This window comes from Egretta garzetta, unplaced genomic scaffold, assembly GCF_000687185.1.
Source record: "Egretta garzetta isolate BGI_Z169 unplaced genomic scaffold, ASM68718v1 scaffold209, whole genome shotgun sequence".
In the NCBI taxonomy this organism is placed as follows: domain Eukaryota; kingdom Metazoa; phylum Chordata; class Aves; order Pelecaniformes; family Ardeidae; genus Egretta; species Egretta garzetta.
The window spans coordinates 1,706,484-1,731,260 of record NW_009260839.1 but is presented as its reverse complement, the minus strand read 5'-3'; the positions used below and the strand labels follow the sequence as shown (position 1 = coordinate 1,731,260).

The 24,777-nt window shown below is 36.3% G+C and overlaps 1 protein-coding gene across 1 annotated transcript; it reads left to right on the top strand.

Moving 5' to 3' along the window:
- The first annotated feature begins 54 nt into the window (after positions 1-54).
- GABRA6 (gamma-aminobutyric acid type A receptor subunit alpha6) lies at positions 55-24,777 on the top strand. The gene is made up of 8 exons (XM_035902497.1): positions 55-117; positions 1,995-2,215; positions 2,321-2,403; positions 2,960-3,103; positions 3,521-3,673; positions 8,061-8,320; positions 19,563-19,820; positions 24,727-24,777. Exons 1-8 carry the CDS (start codon positions 115-117, stop codon positions 24,775-24,777), a joined length of 1,173 nt encoding a protein of 390 aa, XP_035758390.1. The 5' UTR covers positions 55-114.

Genomic DNA, 24,777 nt, shown 5'->3' with positions numbered 1-24,777 from the left:
CGCCAGCCCTGACCCCGCTCCGCTCCCAGCTCGTCTCCGTGTCCCGCAGGCGCCGTGACAGAAGTGAAAACGGACATCTACGTAACCAGCTTTGGGCCGGTGTCCGACGTGGAGATGGTAAGGGCCCTGCTTGCCGCCCCTGCTCTCCTTTCCCGGGATTCATTACGGTGGCATCTGAGTTGACCGTCATTAAAGCAGATTACGAGGCTTAATCTTCTCTACAATCTCTAGAGCCCAGGGGAGCACTTTGGCTGGAGCTGCATATAGCTATTTCCCGAGCAGAGCCAGCCAGGGCAGCCCGTAGTCCAGACCCAACACTGGACACAGAGAGCAATAGCAGCCTCCAGGGGGACCATGGATGGGGGGTTAAAGAGGCATCTTTAACCTCGTTAAGAAGATTGTAAGCACCTGTGACCCAACACATAGGTTTGCAGGAAGGTTGTGTGGTAGGAGATACCCTAATGAGCAGCTGTAGGGGAATGGTGCTATTTTTGAGACAGCTGCTCCTTGTCATGCTGAGTGACCCCAAATTCAGGTGGCTGTGGACTTGGGTGAACTCCATCAATTACAGCAGCAGCCCCAGCAGAATGTTAAGCTATTGGAGTGAGGATGATATTGCTGTTTTCATTCTGGAAATTGACTTTGATTACCAGTTTTGCCTTTGTACATTTCCTCCAATACCTGCTCACCTGAGCCTGCAGTCCAGTTTGCAGGCAAGGAACTGTGGGCCCCAAGATACAACCAAAAGTTTTTCCACCTCTTTATGAGTCAGTCCAAGAGAAGGCATAACCTTGCCTTCTTACACGTTTGCATTCGGCCAAGGTTTAGCTCCATTTCCTAAGCAACTTCTGTAGAGAATTCCTTTCTAGAAGGCTTGTGAGAATATTACTGTCCTGGTTTCAGCTGGGATAGAGTTAGTTTTCTTCATAGTAGCTGGCATAGTGCTGTGTTTTGGATTTAGTACTACAAGAATGGCGATAACACACTGATGTTTTTAGTTGTTGCTAAGTGGTGCTTTGACTACTCAAGGACTTTTTGAGCTTCTCCTGCTCAGCCAAGTGGATAACAAGCCGGGACGGAGCACCGCTAGGACAGCTACCCCAAACTGACCAAAAAGCTATTCCATACCATATAACGTCATGATCGGGGGGAGGTAGTTGGTCGGTCTGTTGCGGGGAGAGTGATCACAGCTCGGGGAGTGATTGCAGCTCTGGACAGGCTGGGCATCATTTGGCAGGTGGTGAGCAATTGCATTGTGCATCATTCGTTTTGTATATTCTGTGTATTCTCTTAGCATTCTCATTATTACTGTTACTATTATTTTCTCTTACTAACTGTCTCTATTTCAGCCCACGGCTCTAACCTTTTTTTTTTTTTCCCCCAATTCTCTCCCCCACCCCACTGAGGGAGGGGGGAGTGAGTGAGTGGCTGCGTGGTGCTTAGTTGCCAGCCGGGTTAAACCACGACAATTACTAAGAATTTTTGAGGAAAAATAGCTTAGATTAATATTAACTTGACACCATAATCCTACTGTGATGTGGCTCACTCACATCAGTCCTTTCTTTGTGAATATCCAAAGTAGGCAGCAGAAGAGGCACCAAGCATGTCTTTGTTCCTGGCAATTAAACATTGATAGTTTGTTTTGGCACTTTGAAAGGATAGTAAATCAGACATTTGCATTTCCCTAGACCTCCAGCACTTTGAAGTAAACTATTATCTCTGAGATGACAATGAGGTTTTTTTCCTTATTCATATCAAATTGTCTCTTCACTGATTAATTTGTCACTGTTCTTTAAATAAGAAAATAGCATAGTTTTCATAGGCCAGCTTTTTTTTTTAGTAAGTACTTAGTGGTAATAGGATTAAGTGTTTTAAGCAGTGAATGAAATGCCATTGACATGTGTGTTAGGGTCTTTCATGGAGTTACTGTATACATTGCAACTTGGGACTGCTGGCCCCCACACATAACTCAACCACCTATCTATTTTCCATAGGAATACACAATGGATGTCTTCTTTCGGCAGACATGGACTGATGAGAGGTTGAAGTTTAGTGGGCCAACTGAAATTTTGAGATTGAACAATTTAATGGTCAGTAAAATTTGGACACCAGACACATTTTTTAGAAATGGAAAAAAATCAATTGCTCATAACATGACAACTCCTAACAAACTTTTCAGAATTATGCAGAATGGAACTATTCTTTACACAATGAGGTGAGAGCCTATGCTTCTGCTTTTTGTTGACCTTTATTTCTGATTTTTCAGCAGTGTTCCTGCATACCATTTTTTTTCATTGTCATCTACTATAATGTATTCTAGACTAACCATTAATGCTGATTGTCCTATGCGGTTGGTGAACTTCCCTATGGATGGACATGCTTGTCCATTGAAGTTTGGAAGCTGTAAGTTTTTCTGTATCTTTCAGTTTTTTATTAGTAATACATTTGGTCTACATGTATGTGAGAAGATCAGAAGTGAGATTCTAGGAGACTAATGACATAGCTGATTTTTTTTATTACATTTTTTATACTAGAATCTGAGATGCAGACGATTCATAAGCACATAGGATTATTCACTGAAGGATGATTGTTGAAGCATATTTTATTGTTTATTATTCTTACACATCTAGTAGTCAAAGTGGGTCCTTCAACAAGTCATAAAAGCTATGGTACATTTACTATATTCTAGCTTTGCAAATATTTAGTTGATATGTGGTAATCAATATATGTGTTTTATAGTGAATTACAAAACAAAAGCTAGTGCCTACCAGGTCCCACCTCAACCATTCTTTTATTGTAGATTGTTTTGCATTTTGTCATTAATGAGGATAGGAACTTGCTGAAGCAGGATGCATGTTTCTGTGGCTATTTGAGCCACAAAAGGGGTCATGCTACTTATTTTTTCAATTGCTTATAAATGACATAATTAATAATAGTAATTTTTTCCTCTGTAACTTAGATGCTTATCCAAAAAGTGAAATAATTTATACATGGAAAAAAGGACCCTTGCATTCAGTAGAAATACCACAGGAGTCTTCCAGTCTCCTCCAGTATGACCTCATAGGACAAACTGTATCTAGTGAAACAATTAAATCTAACACAGGTAAGATGTAGCCATGTGGGAACTATTGACATCATAAAACACATCTTGAAAATAAATTACATGTGTTTTTCATATTGAACCAAATTAGTTTAATTATCTTTTGCCATTTTAAAAAGTAAAATCCTTGGAAAGAATCTAACCATTGTCTCTTAAAAGATGGCTTTTCAATACAGTCCCTTGAAGCATACAATTTTTCATGCAGTTCTTAAGAATTCCCCCGCCTTCCTACCCCAGTAAAATGAATATTATTCTCCTCTGTTTCCATAAGGTCACTTTACTTTTTTTTAATCAGCTTATTTTTATTATGTATTAGGAGGCTTGTAAGTGCTTTCCTCAGAACACAGTATGTTGGATTTAAGCCAATAATGTTTACTTATATGTTGCCAAAATAATGCTGACATACTTGTCTCTTAACAGATGAATATGTAATCATGACAGTTTATTTCCACTTGCAAAGGAAGATGGGCTACTTCATGATACAGATATATACTCCATGCATTATGACAGTCATTCTTTCTCAGGTGTCTTTCTGGATTAACAAGGAGTCTGTTCCAGCCAGAACAGTTTTTGGTATGCTGCATTAAGGTCTTTGAACAGCTCAGCATCACATATACCATTCATTCATCACTTTCACTGCTTGTTTGTTTTAGGCGAATATTCACTTCAGCTGCTCTATTTCCACCTTCAAAGGAAAATAGGCTACTATCTCATTCAGACATACATTCCATGCATCATGACTGTAGTCCTGTCTCAAGTTGTGTTTTGGATCAACAAAGAATCTGTTCCAGCAAGAACCGTGGCTGGTACTCGTGTTTTGTTCTTTTATCGTTCACTTCATTCACTGTATTGAATCCATTGTATTGAACAGTTGCTGTAATCCAGTGGGTATTGGACAAGACAGCTAGTAAGTTTCAGTGAACAAAAGTAAATACTAAAATTAAACCAAATAATATTCAGTCTGCCCATGAGGGTCAAAATTCTTTACTGAGAATGTTTGGTTAGCTAGACTTGTTTGTGATAGGTTTTTTTCCCCTCAATATTTCTTCATGTGCAGGAAGGGACAATTTCAGAGTAAATGTCAACCTCTCAATTTTTTAAGGAGGAATTTTTCTGTTGATTTATTCTCTTGTGAAACCAATCTGAGTTAACACTTTAAAACAAAAATCACATGGGATGAAATTAATCTCATCTAACATGAGGTGTCTAGCACTCATTCTGAAGTGCTCTCTTCCTCTTGTCTACAAAGGTATCTAAAAACTAGCAAGGACTGGATAAAGTTAGGTGAGGTGAATCCTGTCCCTAGCACAGGTTGGAGTTGTGATCTGAAGTGCAAAATATTGCATGGCAGAGTCCTTTTTTCTTTCCACTGGTTTGAATTAATGCTCCTAAAGCTGTGGGGTTTGTCTCCTTAATTTTTAGTGTGTGCTCTGCTATTAAACTTGACACACACACCCCCCACTTCAATATTGATAGGCTCTGAAACTGCACTCATTGCTAAGGGATAAACTTTCACTGGCTGAATTGTTGTTCTAGAAAAACAACCATGAAAATACTAAGCAAAAATAATAAAACTTGTCAAAAACTTCATGAATCCACTACCCATACATAGTCATTTTGCAACCCTATCGATTTTCTCCTAACCCAGTATTTCTATACAAAAAATTCCCTTTGTGAGATGTATCTTCAGTAGTAAGAAGGCAGTTATATGTTCCCTAAGCATAAATGATACAAGCCTTATAATTCAAAATGAGTCTGTAATTGTAGTTGGCGTGCTACAGAATTTATATAATTTGATTTCAGTCAATCAGCATTTCCTACCTACATGGAATGGTATTCATAAAAGCATTGCAAACTTTTAGGAATGCTAAGTGAACACAACTTTCTCAGGTGCTTCTGAAGGAAGATCAACACTTTTGTTCTTGAAATCCCCATTGGGAGTTAGGATGCAGTTTGGAATCATTAAGCACTTACAGGTATTATTTTCTGGTAACTGGGATTTCTTTAAGTGCTTAAAAATATTAAAATATCAGGCAATAGATTTTCAAGGATGTTTATTGCAATTGAAGCATTAACATATATATAGGAAGTTTGTACACCAAATATGCTACCTGATTTGGCTTTATGTTGCGTCTCTAGAGTATACAGTTTCATCCTCTACATTTTGAGTAAAACATATTTGCTACCTAGTGGGCAGTGGAAGTCAATTCTGTATGCCTGAAGCAATGTGCAAATAAGTCTTTAGCTGACTGATTAATAATAATTACATAGAGACCCCACACCCTGGAATAACAACTCTTAGATGTCATACTGAAGAGTAAGTACAGCATTAGAAACAGAAAATATTTTAAGAAAACAGTAAAATAGAGACCTTTCTCAGTATTGTGGAAAACTAGTCACATTGGCATTTTAAAAGAATATTTCAGTCCTTATTCCATTCTTATTTCTCGCAGGCACAGGCTGAATTTATAGCTCTTACTAATTCAAAATCCCATGGATTCTAAATACCTTCGTCTAAGGAAAAGAGGGTAAATTCCTTATGACAAAAAAAGACTTTCAGGCCCCAGTAAAAAGGAAAAGGTTTAAAATGGAGAAGTCTCCTTTCTGCATCATATTGCAAATACTTGAATTATAAATTTTCAGTTTTACTTCTAAGTAAATTCCTAAACTATAAATTTTAGAGAAGAGAAATTAATAGTAGAAGAATGACAATAGTGTGCCCAGTTTCTCGGAACAAATTCATTTAGCAACTGTCTTTACATCCAGAATGAATGCCAGTTATCCTTTGCAGGTGATATTACAATAAATAGTCTGAATGTTTTGCAAAGATAAACTAATGGTCGTATGGTCGTAAGCACCTGCTCTTTACAGACCTGCAAGTGAAAAACGGGAGACAGAAATACTTGAAGAGGCACTCATGTTCTTTATAATTGTGTCATTGGGAAGAACAGCAGATTGCTAGTATGGAAATTCTTATTTTATGTGAAGCTATGTATGTAGCTATGCATATACATATATATGTATATATGTGTGAAGTTTTATGAAGGATGGTGTTATCAGAAATTACTTAAAATAAGAATAATGGTTATTGGAGGCCCAATTTTAAGTATGCTCTGAATCCATATACCGGTGGCTATTATTTCACATTTTCATGTGCCTTTATCTGATCTTTTTCATTCCTGGCAAAAAGATCATCTGTTATTTTGCAGAAAGACAGTAGTCAGCTTCTACCTTCCTAGCAGGTCACCCTAGGAATTTTAAATTAATATCTAGTCATTAAACTTTATTTATAATAAAGTCTCAGATAGGGAAAGGTGTTTGGGTTGGTTTTGTTGTTGTTGTTTCATTTTTAGTAAGAAAAGATAACATATTTCAGTATTTGCATTATGTAACAGATTCTTCAAAACTTACCAAAGTGAAGGGTAAACAATCATCAGTGACACAGTTTACCAGCTGTAGTTTGGCATTCAGTTTGATAAAGTAGTTTTCCACAGTGCAGAGCATTTCATCAATATTCACTCCACATTGAGAGAAGTCTTATCTATATCTGTAATAGAATAGGAATCCTATTCCTAAGTTTAAATTCCTGCTGCAGTGAGTTTTTATTCAGACACAGAATAAATCATTTTTATTACTAACTAGCACATGGACAGATTCTAATCTAATCACACATCATATTGAAAAGTTCATTCTGGACCTCTGAAATTGAAATATATCTCAGCATACTTGTATTCATATTATAAAATGAGTCTGGCAGATTTGGGAGAAGTAGGGATCCTACATATTTTTATACCATCTCCTATTTGCATTTCATTATAACATGTTAACTAATGACATTGGGAAGTAGTTAACCTCAGACAGCTGGCAAGCTACATCCTGTGAAAGAGTTGCAAAAAAACCTCTGAAAATTATCAAGTCACCCTGTCTCGATGTTGCAGCAATGCAATGACACTGCACCATTCATAGCATATTGATTCATCATCACAACATGACATTATAGCATCTTTTACTTTCCCACCTACCCTTTCCCAGCTGCAGAAAAGAGCAGAAAGGGTATTCTCCACCCTACTGTCTTTAAATACCTGCAGTTTTCACATTCTAGCAGGCATAATTATAAGTAAACATGACTCACAGAGGCTCATGTTAATAAATGAGTTTGCTTTTGCACTTTTTGCTTGTATCAGGCAGCAGTGGGAAGTAAGTATATTTCCTACATTATTAATGCTGTACACGCTAAAACAGAAAGAATAAATTCACGAGTTCACGTGAAGAACATTATGGGGCCCATGAGCTACATGACCAGATTTGTTGTATGAAAATAGATAAGCAGCTCTGGAGAAGTAGCTTTTTTATCCTTCCATATTTGTAGCTATGGGCACTTTCAGATCAAGATAGTGAATCTTAAAGAATGCATCCAGTGATTAAAGACAACTGCACAGAGGACTGAACTCTTATTACTAGAAGTATTGGATCATAGCCTACCACTGTTTTTAATGCAGAATTTGATTGATTCAGTGAGGGTTCTGTAAGCCATGTCTGTCTTGTGCCACAACAGGAGAAAGAGAGGATCACTGTTGGGAAATGACAGTATGTTAGTCTAGATTTCTGCCAAACATTCCACTTATAATCCCTCAAGTAAAGTGTCTTTCATAGTGTGAGCCTGAATTTTGTCATACCCACATTTATCAGAATTCTAAGAAGCTGCACCATGTAGTATGTAGTTATCTTAACTTTCAGTCTGTATTACTGAAATTTGTTCAGAGCTTTTAGATGCTGAAGCCAGTATACATTAATTACTTAAGAATACAAAATACTCAGCAGTCTTGTTAGTTAACTGGTACATAGGATGACAGCTAAAACCAAAGAGGAGCTTTTTTTTTTTTTTAATACGTATGAAATTAAGAGTAACAGGGTTGAAGCAAAATTCTAATGCCCCCATTTTCTTTCTCTTATTTTCAAGGAATCACTACGGTTCTAACAATGACCACTTTAAGCATCAGTGCACGCCATTCTTTGCCCAAGGTGTCCTATGCTACCGCCATGGATTGGTTCATAGCTGTGTGCTTTGCCTTTGTCTTCTCTGCACTTATTGAGTTTGCAGCTGTCAACTACTTTACCAATCTTCAGACTCAGAGAGCAATGAGGAAGGCAGCCAGGGCAGCAGCACTGGCAGCAGCACTATCAGCAGCAACTGTACCGGCAGAGGACGAGATTGTCTCGGTAATTGCTTGCTTTTCTGATAATAAGCATCATATAGGAAGAGGCAGCTGAAGTAGTGAATGCAAAACAATATTAAAGTGATCTTAACCTGAAACAGATTATGTAACCAGATCATGTCTATTTATCAAAGACATTGTTCTTATTTCAGAAAATGAAAAGACTCATTTATTCATACTGTTTATTTAAATTTGATATATGATTTACTAGAGAGATGTTTATTTGGTAAGATATTTAAGCAAAGCCATTAGACTGTTACCCATAATACTTCTCTTGAGCAATGCTCTAGGCAGTGTGGTCAGGCAGCTGTTGTTCTCTCAGTAATTCTGCAGAATTTGTAAGACACTGTACAATGGAATGAACATGTGCATTGGCCAGATGATTATGGGATCACTGTAGTACACTGGTACATACCATAAGTGGGTCATCTGGAAGAAGAGGAATTAGCCTTTACATAAACTTGGCATCTGTTACTTTCATAAAAATCTGTGTTGGTGGAGGCTTGGGGAAAAACATAAATGTAAAGATTAAGGATAGATTTTACCACATGCGAAAGACAGGAAGGCTTTCTAGTATCAAAAAAAGTATGTCAGAATTGCTTGTAAATATTATTCCTTACATCTTGGGCTAAGTAATGAATGCTGTTTCACAACATATGTTAAAATATTTATCACTATAGCACTCCTGTTTTTAAAATCAGTTTTACTACCACTACATTTCCCTTTTTGAGAGGAATAGCAGAATTTGAATGACCTTCTGCAAACCTTTGAGCCTGTAGTTGAATAAGGAAGTCAATCTAAGAGCTCTTGAATACCAGGGCAACACCTTACCCACCATATAATCATTTTTCCACATTTGCTTATAAACAGTAGTTAAAGTTATAACATTTGGGTACATTCAAACAATTAAATTAATAATTAACATGTTCCATACAATAGCAAAACCAAAGCTCTACAGCATCTTGCTACTGGTCCTCACTGGAGCTAATCAACAAATGTTCTTCACTTCAATTGGGAAGCTCTGTGCTTGTAAGCCATATTGTATTTTGCTTACAACTTTTTTAATATTGGAAAATACCTGAAGACATTGTAAGATATAATAAAGAAATGCCTTTTATTTTCACTAAATATATAAAAGCAAAAAGAAACGAATCTTTATACATTTTAACTCAGAACCACAGCTTTTTTTTGTTTGTTTTTTAAACCACATTTATATAAAGAAAATACAAAAGAAAGTCCAAAAAATTTAAAAGGAGCTTGAAAGCAAATGTTTGCAGAATCTTGCACTGGTTTTGAAGTGACAGCAGAAAGGCTGATTTAGTTTTGGCAATATTTGCAATGTTCATATCTACATTTATTTTAACTAGTAAACATTTATAGTTATATTTAAACTTTACAAAAAAACAATGAGAGGAAAATAGAGTATGTATTTGCCAATATTTAGGACATAATTCTCCCCTCCCCAATGTCATGATATTTGGCTGAGAACAACTCTGGAATGAATGAGCAGAACATTGCAACAGTAAAATAATGTAAAATAAAAAAAATTACTCATAAGACTGAAGGAACTTTAAAATGTACTAAAGCTTATTTTTTAGTCTTTTATTGACTTTTTTTTTTGAGGGCAAGCTATCAGAAAAAAGCTAAAGAGATCACTTGGCTTTATGTAGCATGAGGAAAATATTGATATCTGCTGCCTAATGAAGAGGAATAACAGCTCTGATCTTTCCTACACCCACTTCCTTATTCAAGTTGGAGTTAATTGTAGTGAGGTTTCCAAGAAGAGGAAAAAAAGCTACTTTTTTTTATTTGAACCTCCTGCTGAGTTATATGAAAACAGTTTGGTCTATGCTGCACGTGCTACTGCTGGTGAATTCACAGCAGATGCTACAGAGCCGCTGCCATCCTGCCTTCCCCCTTGTCCTCCCCAACCATCTCTAGAAGACAACTGTTTTAAAAAATAACCCTCCGCCCATATGTACTAGAACATACTCCTGATGGTTGTGGCTCCTCCAGTACTTGTGGGTGAGATTTACATGGTCTCTGTATCATTGCAGACCAAGTCAAGCACAAACAGCAAATTGCTGTAGAACAAATTAATAAAAGAAAAAGAAATAAAAAAAGACTTCAAGCTTCTTATCAGGGGCTTCAGCCACAAACAAACACAGAGCCAAACTGAAGACACATCTGCCTCATTTTGTAAATATTTACTTGTTAGCTTTTCCAAGTAAAAACAAGCAAAAAATAAGCATCTAGGAATAAAATAAACACCTATGAAGCAGACTGCAACCATTTCCTCATGAAAATTATTTACAACTAGCTAACAACATACAGATTTAGAAAAGTAGTAAACCCCATAACATCAAGGTCCCAAGGTAAACTCAGTCTCTAAAACAGCCCACAGTGTCCACAAAATTCTATAGTCATGATCTTGCTCAAAGCTCATATTGTCAAAGACAGTAATTTTCAAGCCCTGTATGTCCACCGCTTTTTTCTCACAGGACATTTGTCTATGAGAACCTATGTCTGCAGTAACAGAAAAAGCAAAATCACCGAGATCATAAAAATGAAGGGTACTTACAATTGAAGGAAAGACAATGTAGTCAAAATGGATTCTAGAAGAATTAACTATTGGATTTAAAAGGTCCCATTCCAGAAAGGCATACTGGGAAAAAAAAGGAGTAATTACAGGATAACAGATTTTAAGAGGCTTTTTTTTTTTTTTCTTTCTTTTTTTTTTTTTTTGCATGGTAAGGGGGAAAGAAGTTCTGTATGTTGTCAGATAGATGGATATACTGCAGTCAGTGCTATAATTTCAGCTGAAACAGACCTGAACTAGCTGATTCAAATGCCAACAGCGTAGTTAGCACACAGGCTAATTGCATGAATATATGACCATTTCCTAAGGATTATCATCCTCTACTGAGCTTTGTACTTCTATAGTTACATTACTTGTCTTAAGGCAGTTATGTTTCAATAAGGCACACAGCATAACAGTTTCTTTCTTATTGTAGATTTAGGAGCTGTTTCTGAGATCCTGGTTTAGCTTTTGTTGCCCCATCTTGTTGCATTTGTTTGCCTCTAAATGCTTTCATCACTTTTCCTTCCAGATTTTTCTTTTTTTTGGTTGCTGCAATGCCCAATTGTTACTCTTTAACCTTTGCATAATTTATCTTACTCTCCTACTCTTCTTTTTGCCTTGTCTCCCCATTTACTCTGCCTCTCTGCTTAAAATGTTGTTTTCTAATTCACTGGGAAGAAATATATTAGAACCCATGTCTTATACATTAAAATGTGTAACTGTCTACAGTATTTGATTTTAAAAAAAAGTAATTAAAATATTTCCCTTTTCTCATACCCTGGGCTTTGGTAACTTATATTTTCTAATCTGTTATTTTTATTTATTTATTTATGCTCTTTTAGATAGGATAGTAAAGGTTTTAATCCGCTTGTAATGCTAGTGTTCTTATTTGTGATTTTTAAGTGCATGAAAGTTGTCAGAATTTTAGCAATATGAAAGGGCAGGCAGAGGATGAAGAGTAGTGAACAGTATGTCAAAAGTGCATACTGTCTTCTGCATTTATGGAAGTCAGGTGTTATTTTTACATTGAGAAAATTTCTGAAGATTGTAAAGTTTTACTTAGTTTGGGGGAGTCCATTTGTAAAAATAAAAGTGAAAAAGTGACATGTACTTACTTGAAAATTTTCATGGCTATACAGCTGCCAATGGAACACTGCTACCAGTAGAAACATTAAGAGTAACAATGTAGACCATATGTTTTTAATAATCTATTATCTTAAATTGCCTGAAGAGTGGTTAAGGAGCATTGTAGTGGGAATAACCCTAGGCTATCTGAACTAGTACTTTCTGTATGACAGGAGACCTATTCTCCTGCTTTGCGTAAGAGAAGCCCAGGGAGACAGTTCTAGTATAAATGATAATTCAAAGGCGTTATAAAACAGGCAGTTAGAACCTTCTGCTCCTTAACTGAGGGCCTAAATCGTCAAGATAAACGTGGTTTCTTAAATTCCATATTAACTATGTTTCCTGAAAAAAAAAAAACAAACCAAAAATCTTGCAAAACATTTTCAAAAAGTCTCCTTCCCCCTTCAGTCTAGTTAATTTTATTTAAAATCTTGCTTTATTCAAACGAACAAAACTTTTTCTCACAGGTTTTTATATTGTAGCCCAAAACCCTGTACAGTCAGAAAAGAAAGAAGCAGAAGACCAAATTCTGGTCTATTGTACTAATGAAAGTGGTGAAAACTCTGCTCAAGTCATTGGACTACACTGGTTTCAGTAAGAGAGACAATGATCCGACTCTGTTAACTGCTGACAGCCCAGCATGCCTGTTCTGGTTCCAGGAAAGCCACTCTATTTGCCTCAGTTAACTGAGAGCAGAATTTGGCTTGCTCTCGTTGTCAGCTGCAGGCAATCCCTGTGTGAAATACAAAACTATGGGTGTTCCACTCCAAAATACGATGGCAACAAGCTGAGTAGTCATCTGGACCCTGACAGAAACCTGTTTTTATTCATATGGTGACCAAACTTGTTCTAGCATGTCAACCCCAAACGTTATATATATATATACACATATATACATATATAAAAAAACCATTATGGAATTTAGCTTTTTAATCCATTTCAAATGTGTATTTTCTATATCAGTCATGTTCTGTCATCATTATGGCTTCCTTTATCCATGAGTATCCCAATACTGGAAGTTGCAGGGGAAAGGGAGTTGGTGATACTGTCTGGAGTGCACCATTGAAAGCAATGCTCTGTGAGATGGTCAGGGAGTACATACCATGGATCAAAAGACATCCTTTCTATGTGAGACACTACGTGTAAAAGCCAAAGATTGTTACAAGATGGTAGCTTGATTACAGTTATGTTCTAAAAGACCTGTTGTTTTAACAGAAAACAGCATAGAGCCATGAAATACTTCTGGGAGAGCTTCCTTCTCCCTACAAATAGCATTGTCCCTGTGTTTCAAAATAACATGTCTTGGGCAGAAAATTATTCACATTCTTTTTAACAAGCCTGCCCAACTGCAGAGCAGCCGTATGTCACTTTGGTATAGAGGATTTAGTTTTCTATAATTACGTCAGAATATATTGAGTATGTTTAATGAATATCCTACTGTAACTGAAAGGAGAGCACTTCTGTTTGGATTATCAACAACCTGTTATGAGATCATCCTAGAAACAGCTATACACATTAAAGTCTTGACCGAGAACATGGCACTTTCAATCAAATTAGGGAGACCTTCCTGCTCCTCCACAATTGCAGATTACCAGGAGGCTATTAAAAACAAATAACAACTTTCAATTATATTGACTTTTTGTCATCCTAACAAGGAAAGTAGATGCTGATTATTTGGTTCTGCTCAAGTTAAATATTTGTCTGATTTACAAAGCCAATGCAGGGCAGTAAGGAATGTTTAGAAGTAGCTGATATCATACATAAAAATAGAAAAATTCAAGATGAATTGGATTTAGACTTTTTTTTTGTTCAACATTGAAGTCTAATCCCAGAACCTTTTTTGCAATTGGGCAGTGAAAACAAACTAAAGTAAGTTAAACTATAGGAAAAAAAAATCAGAACAACCTCTTAGTGCTGTTTGTGTAATTCTGTTTCATTTAGACACTCAAAGAAGGAGTTTCTATATGCTGCAGAAATTTAGCAAAGAGACAGGGATTGTTCTGGACTGACACTGAGAAGTTTAAGAGCCGAACGTGACTTTGAACATTTAAATCTGTTTAACATAACCACATATTTTGACAGAGGGTCTGTGCTAATTATATGATTTTTCTGATGTTCTACATATAGATGTTAGGAAGAATGTAGTATATTCACATTGAAAAGAGAATGACTAGGGTTCCAGTCTTTGCTCTCCTTAGGGCTTACTTTTTTTGTATGACAGCAATTTTAATACAATGGGCATGGTGTATTTTTCAAAGTTATGCTTTCTGCCTCTAATGACTCTTTAGATTTTCCATGCAAAGTAAACCAGCTTTGAAGTAATAAGGTAACAGCCTCTCTCTCTAACCACCTTCACCTGATGGTTAAGCTATATTTTGAGAGGTGAATTTCAGTCCCTGAAGGTTAAAAAAGAATTTGAACATGGCTTTTCCATGCTCTAAGTGAGTAATTTAACATAAGTGATTTAACTCTTTTACTAGGGTAAAGCATGAAGAAAACAAATTTTCATGTTATTCCTCATAATATGTCTAGGAAAGGAAACTTAGAATCCCTAGAGATGCCTAAAGCTAGGACTATTAATGAATTCTAAACTATATTGGGCTTTTGATCATGCAGAACACTGTTTATAGATGTTTGCAATACACATTTTTTTTGAATCGGAACCCATATATGCGATATACAAAGAAATGTCTCAATTATAGGTTATAATGAATCTCTGGCATGAGATGGATACTTAAACTGCACAGGGCAATAAAGACTGAGGTACCGTAGTGCATGCCCAAAAGGAGATCTTACATAATGTGATGAACTTCCCCGCTGCAAGGTGCTGCATATGGATTGTTCAGTAGCTAAGCAGAGTTTTTACAGATCACACTCTTGGATGTGGGGATAAACTATGCTTATCTCCCTCTTTGGAAGCAAAAACACTACCATGTGATTTTGTGTGTGTAATATGAATGGTTGAAATTACTCAAACTGTATCTACAAATGAGATGGGCAGGGAGAAAGAATGTTTTATATTTAACTTGGTACTCTGCCTTGTACAGACATAGAGTTTTGGTCCTAGGGTTTTTTTTGTTTCTGGGTTGGGGTTTTTTGTGTGTTTTGGGATGTCAGCAAAGTTCAATATCCTTAACCCAATAAATTATAAAGAACAGGAGTAATAGCACAATTTTTTGTCTAAACTTTTAGAGCTTATTCTCACAAACCTCTTTTTACTGCACTGCCCACAGGAAAAAGAGATATAGGTGAGTAAAAGAGAGAGATAAACAAGAACATACAGATAGAAATTTGTTTGAAGTTAGCCAGTATCTGAGTCCATATGTAAGATACTCATATTACTGCTAGGTCATAATCTAAACTGATAGTGAGAATATGTATTTGCAGTACCAAGGAACAGAGTAGCGAATTTTACAAATATGAATTATAGAAATTTCTTGAGAAAAAAAAACATAAGAACAAAGCGCCTTCATAAAAAGCAGTTAGCATCCATATAAAAATCAGAAAAAGCAGGCAAAGAAATCTGTTTACTCCAAGGTTATATATGCTGTATTTTTTTTTTAACCTGGAAGCCAAGCAGTTTACTGAGAGCGTCCTGAGATATTCTGAGCATAAGCAAATTCTAGTGATATTGATGGGAGTTGTGAGGCAGCAGCACCTTTATAGACAAGATGAGACTGCTTTGTGAGCTTTCTAGAGGATCAGGTAGCTGAGCTGCAAAAACTTCATAGAAGCCAGACTATCTTACTAGACCGTATACATACCAGTCTTTGTCTAGTCCAGTTTTATGGTATCTCTCATTAAACAGTGATCTTGTAATCCATTCTGTGTCACTGTAGTCATATGTAGCGACAAGTTTAATTGCCTGATGGGACTAGCATTCCACATGAGTGCAAGAGTACTCCTCTGAATCAGGATTCAGTAACTCAGATTCATTATTTCATTATGACACCGTGTGCCACGCCTCAGGCTTCTTGTTGCTCTTGCTACTTGTAAAAGAGTCTTTACTATTTGAGTGATTGGCTGTGTGAACTACACAAAATCAGCTATTCATTCCTGTTTTCTCTCTGTGTTTTGCTAAAGTTTCATGATGTCATTGTAGGTAATCTTTGTCAAAAGGAAAAGTTAAATCTAAATATAGTAGCCAAATTAGTGTAGCTGCTGTTCAGAACTCAATTGTAATAAGAAACGATACAGTTTCCTCGTGCTGCCTTCCTCCTCTTGGTTTAGGAGTGAATTCCAATGAAAAATATGAGTTGTTCTGGAGCAGCAAGTCTGGTCTACAGTCAGCTACCACATTGAGAAACATCTTCATTACAATCTGAGATAAATTTGGACTTAGAATTCCATATCCCGGGTAGTGGTATACAAGAAAACAGTCTTGACCCTGACTTGCTGGATGGGCGCATGAGGGTGTTAAAGACAGTCTAAAGAACTACTCAGGGACTTTCTTAATGATCTATATAAACTCTAAACCATCTCCTCAGCAGGTCAAGACTCTGACAAAAACCTGTAGCTTTACCGAGACAGTAACATGCACTGGTCCTTCCTGAAAACCAGACTAAGTTATTTTAGGTAACAAGAAGTTATTAATATCACTCCATTGATAGAAACAGACCTAAACTGTTCCCCAAAGTAGGAGCATAATCAAGTTAGTGTGCTCCCCACGTTCTGAGGATGCATACTGACTCCAGAGCTTCCTGTCTCCAGCTTAAGATGAAATCACGTTGAGATAATCCTTTTTCTATAGCAATCCTCCTTCCATACGAATGAGATTTAATAAATATTATAAATAAAAGAATAACCAAGATTACACTTTTCCAAGTGCCTATTCAAATGATCACAATGATTTTACTACCTCTACATTCTAAATATATTCAGTACTGAACATCATCCACAGACCATATGCTACATCTGTTCTGCCTACTATCACTTCAGTACAATAACAACCGATTCATGATTGAATGATCCAGAGCAGAATTTGACCCACCTTATACCAGAATACTGCAGGTAAAAAGGGCTAAGATTCACCTTAGCACTTACATTTTTAGGAACCCCTCATTATTCACAAAAGGTCAAGCTATCTCACAGTAAAGCGAAAAACAAGCTACCTTAAACTTCTACAATTCAATTCAAAGCAGGGCATACAAACAAAATGGAATAGCAACTTGAATGTAAGCAGTAGCCCAGGCTCTGTCAGTCAGTCTGCTTATAGAGTGGGATTATTATTATGATTAGCGCAAGTGGACATGGATAACCCTCTTTCTGTTTCTGTGACACATCTGTAGATCATCCTCCATTTAAATCTGTCTGTTGCTTGCTGTGTTACTGGAGAATACAAAACCAAACATCTGCGTTCCAGATAGGCACAGCCCTGAACATGAATGCCATTTAATATCCATTCATAACATGATACTAATCATTTAATGTGTAGATGGCAAAGTGGAAGAAGGAGGGATATGGCAAGTTGTAAGTGTTGATGGGATGTAGGGGAAGAAAAAGGGCAATAGGTGAAAGAAATATATACAGAAAAAACACTTTTTTTTTTTTCCCAAATAAGATTATGTTCTCTCCACCTTTTACTTAGACTAAAATTAGCTGTGAGGACTTCATCTCTCCATCATTTCAGTTGGATACCAGTCCATTCATCCATGAGCAGAACTTGGCGTCATGTTGTAGCAATGTCAATTGTTCTGGTACTCTGGCAGTAACACTGACTGCTAAAAGGATAATTCCTGTTATAACTATTTTAAGTCATACATGAGATACCAGGTGTGTTAGGCTAGTCTTTTATCTGGAAGTTGTGGCCCAAATACAAGTATAGGCAATGTATTTCAGAAAATGCTGCTTCTCCTTTTAACGACTCAGTCATTTATCTGATTGACTAAAATCTGTTTCCATGCACAGAAATCCTGCAAGATAAACCCCCAAAATGTAGCTGTGTGGGCTACATTTAAGTGAATGATTGTCACTAAATCATTCCCAAAGAATGACTTTGGAAATTGCATATCTAACAGAATTTTGCTACCTTAAAATCATTCGAATGTTACTATTCCATTTTACAATAGATTAATATGCTGTTGTATTGTAAGTTATTTACATTGTCTAAGACTTCCCTTATCACCTTCAGTCATTCAGTCATCTAGTTCTACTGACCAAAAAAGCTGCTTTTTTAAACCGAAGAATAGCTGCGTATGGCGTGTAATTCTGTGCACACGATTTTTCATTAATAATTTGAAAATAAGATTTGCAATCCTTTATTGATGAAGCTTTAGACTCAGTCTCAACTATATAGCTGTATGTTAGCATTGCTTTTTAGAGCCTAAGGTATTTCTAGTGCTCCCTATTAATAGAAAATTTGAGTACTTTTAATCAAAACAATAAAAAATAACTCGACACTCTAGACATTCTTCTGTATTTTCTCAGCCATCAGACAAATCTTATGGCTGATGCCATCCATCCACATTTCTAATGGTAGTCCTGGGTAGTGGCAGTAGCAAGTATTTGAAAATTTCCTCTCATTTGATACTACTATGTTAGTGGGTAGCTGATGTCCGTTAGAGCAGGCTTAGAGCCTGTGGTAGATCCTATTCCTAAGCCATTTCTGCAAGGAAGAAATCTATTACTTCTACTCTCGTGAAAGTAAAAAAAAATGGCAGTTTGGCCACAAATAAAACAGGTGTACATAACAAATATACATGTCAGCCTAGCGACTAAGAGGTAAACTCTACATGTTCTGAGGTCTGGCTAAATTTTCAAGAGTTTTCATACAGCTTTCTGAAGAGTAATTGGATCTGGCTATCAATATTACACAAAATATAGGAATAATTTGGTTTCATTTTACCAGAAACGAAAATAAAAATAGTCCCACTACTGTTAGGATGAATATTTGTCTTCAGTCGTATGCATGAAACCACTGTGGGTATCATGAGAAAATATTTGAAAATGAAATTTCATCCTAGAAAAAAACTACAGGACAATTTAGCATTCACATCTTCAGCACCTGTAAAGTTAGTCCATTTCCTTTTGTGCAGCAGTTTTCTAGTCCATCAGCAGCTAGTTTGGGGACTAATAACAGTGTGACAGCTTGACTCCATTAAGTGAGTGTTTACCAAAACTCATCAATGGGCTCACACAGTGAAGACTGCACTTGAGCCAGCCCATATGTGCTATTTTGTTTAAACTTGATTTATATCTACAAAAACTTCAGTCATTCCAATATATTGCAATTTAGATACGCCATTACCCTCTTTTAGCTCTGCCTTTCTTTTTCTCTCTTGTAGCTTCCATTTATTACCATGTTTAAAATATGGAAACCACTTTTTTTTTAAAAATGTTTTTACAGCAAAGTTTTGGGCCAAAAATGTATCTCTGTGTATGTACATTTTTTTTATAATTGCCTTAGGTTGCTCTATAGCAGAGAAGAAGCAATAAAACCAGAAAGTTGAGTAAAAAGGTAGAGAGAAGCCTAATGATCACAAAACCTAAGACTCTGTATCCAAAAATCACCCTTTTCCCCCCCTCCTTTTTTCTTCCACAGCATTCTGACTCCAACTGTAACCTGAAGAAGCGAGTAAACTCCGTAACATCTCAGGCAGACCAGTCTCCTGAAGCCAGCATAATATCAAATAGAGCATCCCAGTCTCAATCAGTGTCTGTTCCTCCACCAGCCCCCCCACCACCCCCCATTGGAGGCACAAGTAAAATAGACCAGTACTCTAGGATTCTCTTTCCACTGGCATTCGCAGGATTCAACCTGGTATATTGGGTCGTTTATCTTTCAAAAGACACTATGGAAGTGAGTAACAGAATTTCTGAATACTTGCTTATAATATGTAATAAGTTGACTTGACCAATATTAGTTCAATTGTTCATTTACTCTTGCAGCTCCGGTTAATCATCCCTTTCTGAGGAAAATTACTGATAATAGCTTTCTCTAAAAAAATCAGCTATGGCTTCCAGTAGTAGTGGCATTCAGTACAATGCAAAAAGGGTATTCGAAGACAAGAAATGTAAACACTCATCTCTATGCCATGTTGCATTGAGCAGAACACATTGTGTAAGACAACATATGACACCATTCCCAGCAAACAAACTAATCTTAAGTCTTCCATTTCTTAATCTTCCAATCTGCAGTAAGGAATGGTAGAATTGTCTGTTCAAGCAATGCAGTGAAGGAGATAAGAACTTTAATATCTCCTAAGGTTTGCTCAGTGAGGTAATAAGATAAGTCTCCCCCAAAAAGTTTGCTATTCATTCTAAACATTTATCCACAGTGTGAAGAATTGACAATGGCAGTATACAGATTGTGAATCAAGAGTCCCTGTTTTTATACATTTTAACACTAATTTTTCCTGTTTCTTCATATAGCTGAACTGTGTTATGCAGATAAAGCTGCTAAATTCTTGGCTTAAGTTTGTTTGAATCAGGCAGAGAGTGATCATCTCTTCAGATATCCATGAGGACCAGAAGAGATGTGTGCCCTGCAAATTGAGCATGTCTAGAATAATCAATTAGTGATTAGTCGTTAAACTTTAAGTCTTTAATGCTTTAATTCTCTAATTCTTCCCTTTTACCTAAATACAGCTAAGTCTCCCATTTCCTTGGTAAAAAATACATTCATTTGCCTCGTTGCCATAGAGTTTTTGAATCCCACTGTACATTGCAGTCAATATGATTGGTACATTTAGCTTTATTTAGGACAGCTAGAGAGATAATGATGGTATTTAGATAGTACTGAGTGCACAAAGTCCCTGCATCAATAAAAACAGAGGCTGACAATCTGGTGTGAGTGGTGAGCAGATTGTACCTTTATTTCCTAGATTAAAGGTAAAGCAGGCCAAGGGAAATCTCACGGGCAGCCAAGAGATGTTGCAGTTCAAAGTAACAAGACAGTGCTGATCAGCTGATTGGTGGCATCTTGCCTCTGCTTGAAGCAGAGGCTACTAGCCTCTAATTTTGCTGATTTTTGCTACTAGTATGAGCTGGAAAATGCTGTCTCTCAAAGATGGAGTGTGCTGCCAAGCAGCTTATATGAAATCAGGAGGGCAGGAAGATAGGAGGCACTATCTCTTACAAATGTTCCTGCAGATGTCTCTCTCAAGAGGTCACAGCTGCTAACTCCTGGCCACTCAAAATCTGCCCAATGCTAAATTTAGCATTTGTGCCAGAGTTACTGATCCTGCTATTAAAATATTGACTATGTGTGCAAATTACTTATCTCAATCAGAGAAGGGAAGTATCAAAAAAGCTCATGTATAATTATTACAGTTTCTGTTTAGAAGCCAGTTCCTCAGCTTGTGTAGCTTGCCATAACTCCAGCGATTTCATTCAACCATTCACATTTTGGATCTAGAAATATTTGGAACATAGTTGCAATTTCCCTTAGTAGTAATGAAATGTTTACACTGAACCTTGTATATTAATAGTTATATTAGAACTAAGCTTTTAAAATATTTCTGAAGTCTGGGACATAGTGCTGACTATAAATATTTTTAAAATGCCACATTTGCAAATTCACAAACGTGCTCACAAACTCAGAAATTATGTTCTGTAGTAGCCATATAGAAGGACAGAAATCCAGCAGCAAGATTTAGAAAACAGAACAATGTTGACAGCTGGGGTGTTTTGAATTATGAAGAATGTCAACAATTACAGAAAATGTTGATCAAGCTCTTCTTCATAAATTACATTTTCCTGTTTGTGTACTCGGTTGTATCTAATAATGATTGCGATATACGTTGCCAGATTTCTAATTCAATATGTTGTATCACTTTACCAGTTGTTACTTTCAAGGAAAACCAGGATTTTTTCTGCTTTAAAAATACATTAAAAATATGTAAGCTTTTCAATTCAACAGAGGAGATAGAAAAGTTAGGTGAGCAAAGCATGGAATGCTTCAAGGCCAGTTCAACTCAATCACAGGCTCAAACCCAAAAGATTAAATATTGGTACATTATTATTTAGGTAACAAATTTAATTTCATTTAGAAAATGCATTTTGTGTGCTATTTCAGGTATATTAGCTTTTCTTTTTTGAGTTACTTCATTGAGTTCATTTGGCTTTTGTTTAAAAAACAAAATTAAAAAAAACCCAACTAATCAGTTCATTGAAACAACCAAATTTCCTGTGCAGAAGTTCCTGAGTACAGATTTCTAGGATTTTGATTAGTGTACTTTGGAGTGCAGAACATCATTCACCAAAGTCTATCACTGTGGAGCTTCCTATACCAAACAGCTACCTACTGTCTTTGGATGGTGCATATAGAGTAAATCAAGAAGTGTTTCACGAATCTGTTTGTAAAAGCAGGCTATTAGCACTAGAATCAAAGGTAATTTTAAACTCATATCTCTATCTTCCAGCCAGAGTCTTCCTTTGACTTTGAAGGAAGTGCAAGAATCATTTATTACTTCTGGATTCAGTGCATCAGCTAGAATGAGCAGCTTTGTTAATGTGATAAGACAGAGTTGGATGGAATGAGGAGCTGTCTCCTAAGCTGTTTGGTAGTAATCCTGTGCACTACAAAGCAGTTTTCTTATGGCTTAAATAATGGGCCATATGTTACAGAAATGAAGAAGTCATTCTCATGTATTGTATCTGATTATATTTATAAGAACCTTGGGGCTTGAGTACTTTTCAAAGTGCTCCTTGGAGTATCTTTTCTTCCCCCTCCATTTAATCATTTTCTTTGTGGAAGACATCAGGTTAATCATCCTTTCTCTTACTATACATGTAAACTGAGAGTAAGTTAATTACACAGAAATTGTATAGGATTTTGAATTTTGTGTAATGAAGAAGGTATTTCTAATAAAATGTATGCTTTAAACATCTGAATATTATTTTTCAGAACAGCCAGGATTATGCAGATAGCAAGAATATCTTAGACTGAACTCTGTATTTGTACTTCCATATATACTGAATCAAGTCTTGCTCAGCAAACCAGGAAGTTTAGTAACAAACTTTCATTGTGAAATTAATCTTTTGCTACATTTTTAAGAAAAACACCAGCGTTCTCTGAATGAAAAAATGCAAAAAAAGAAGAAAAAAAAATTTCCAAGTTGAAATGAAGGGCTTCAGCTGACTGCTTTTCATACGTGAATGGAGATAAAATGATCTTCTGGCCTTCATATTTAAATAAATGGTTTTATTCTCCACTGGAACCAGTGGGAAAAGATTCTTATTCAGCAGCAGTCACCCACCATGAAACTTGATACATAAAAGATAGTTCAATGTAAGCTGGTTTGCATGGCGAGTAACAATAGCATTGCAGGACAGCATTTATATTGGCAAAAGTATAGAAATGAAGCTAATACAGTTCTCTGCCTGCATTTTGCTAGACAGCACATTGTTAGAACCTAATATAACCAAAGGACAACATAAAAGTAGAGTAAAAGGAGGCACCTGAAAATGCGTATATGAAAGAATCCCCAATTGAAATAACAGATGCCAGTTTTTAGACCACAGAAAATGCTGATACTCATACGATAAGCCCCCCTTTCTCTCAAAAGGGTTTATAACTGTAATGCTGACAGATGCTTAACTATAGCAATATGACTGAGCCCTTTGTAATATGAAAGTTACTTTAAGAGGACTTGCTCCCTCACTACGTAAGGTCAGTTTGTAATTAATTTAGATGGAAGGTTTGAAGATGTGACATCCCCATGATTTATACATGCAAAATAGAACAGGCATGTTTCTATGGTGCATGTTCTTCTGTAGACTACACAAAAAGCTCTATACAGTAACAAACAATACACATTTGTCTAGATTACCAAATAAGAGGAGTTCTTGAAAGGAGAACAAACCTATCTGAAAAATGAGAAAAAGTTGTTCTAGCTTTTTATTTTGTTATAGAGCATCTTTTGGTTTTGTTTTTGTTTTAAATCTAAGTCTTTGAGCCGAATACTGATTTATTACAGTGACCTTGGCAGGTGAATTGCATGCTTAGTTTATTTTAAAAACTGCTTGGTTTAGAAGGCAAAGAGTGCCCTTTTTAATGAGAAGAATAGAAGTACTTTGTCTACCTTTGCCCTATTGTTCACAATGCATATGCTTTTCTCGCCTCTTTCTTACACATCTTCTTTCTAAAGTAACTTGTCTTAATTTTTACACATAACGTTATTTTGCAGTTTTTAATGTAATGAAACAGAATGATGGAGTGAATCAAACTAAAGAAGGATATGATGTTAAAGTTTTGATGATAAACTGCAGAAAACCAAGCAGAGGCCAGCTTTTATGTTTGGGAGCAGAGGAAGGTACAAAGTCACTGAATGTGCTGAGTCCTGGATATTATTTGGACGCAGAGAACATAGTATGACAGCAGAAAAAGAGTTGTATAACAGGTTGAAGGAGAAGATGGGATGCTAGTGATGTCAAGTGGGAAGAAACAATAACAGAGAAAGAAACGACTGGAAAAGTATTTAGCGTCAGTATGTTAATGTTCATAAAGCTTGCAGTGCGCATTGTTACATCCTGTTTCAGTTTAAACACTGGAAAAATAAAGTTCAGGAGAAACCAGTCATTGCCATATATACTTACAATTGAGCCTAGATGATCTAGTTAATAAACATCAAATTGTAAGAGGATTCTCCCTTGTAATGCAATTCTATTTTAAGTCTGCTGAGACAGTTAGAAATCAGGTGGGTTTGTTGATTAACTTAGTTGTTTACAACCCATAGCTTAAACTTCTCTCTAAACTTTTTCAGTTTTTTGAACCTACTGCAATGCATCTTCGAAATGACCATCAGTCCCACTGA

Excerpts from the sequence above, each read along its gene's own strand:
- GABRA6 (XM_035902497.1), top strand. Across the intron at positions 2,216-2,320 it reads ACTATTCTTTACACAATGAG|ACTAACCATTAATGCTGATT; the intron begins GTGAGAGCCTAT and ends AATGTATTCTAG. Across the intron at positions 2,404-2,959 it reads TCCATTGAAGTTTGGAAGCT|ATGCTTATCCAAAAAGTGAA; the intron begins GTAAGTTTTTCT and ends TCTGTAACTTAG.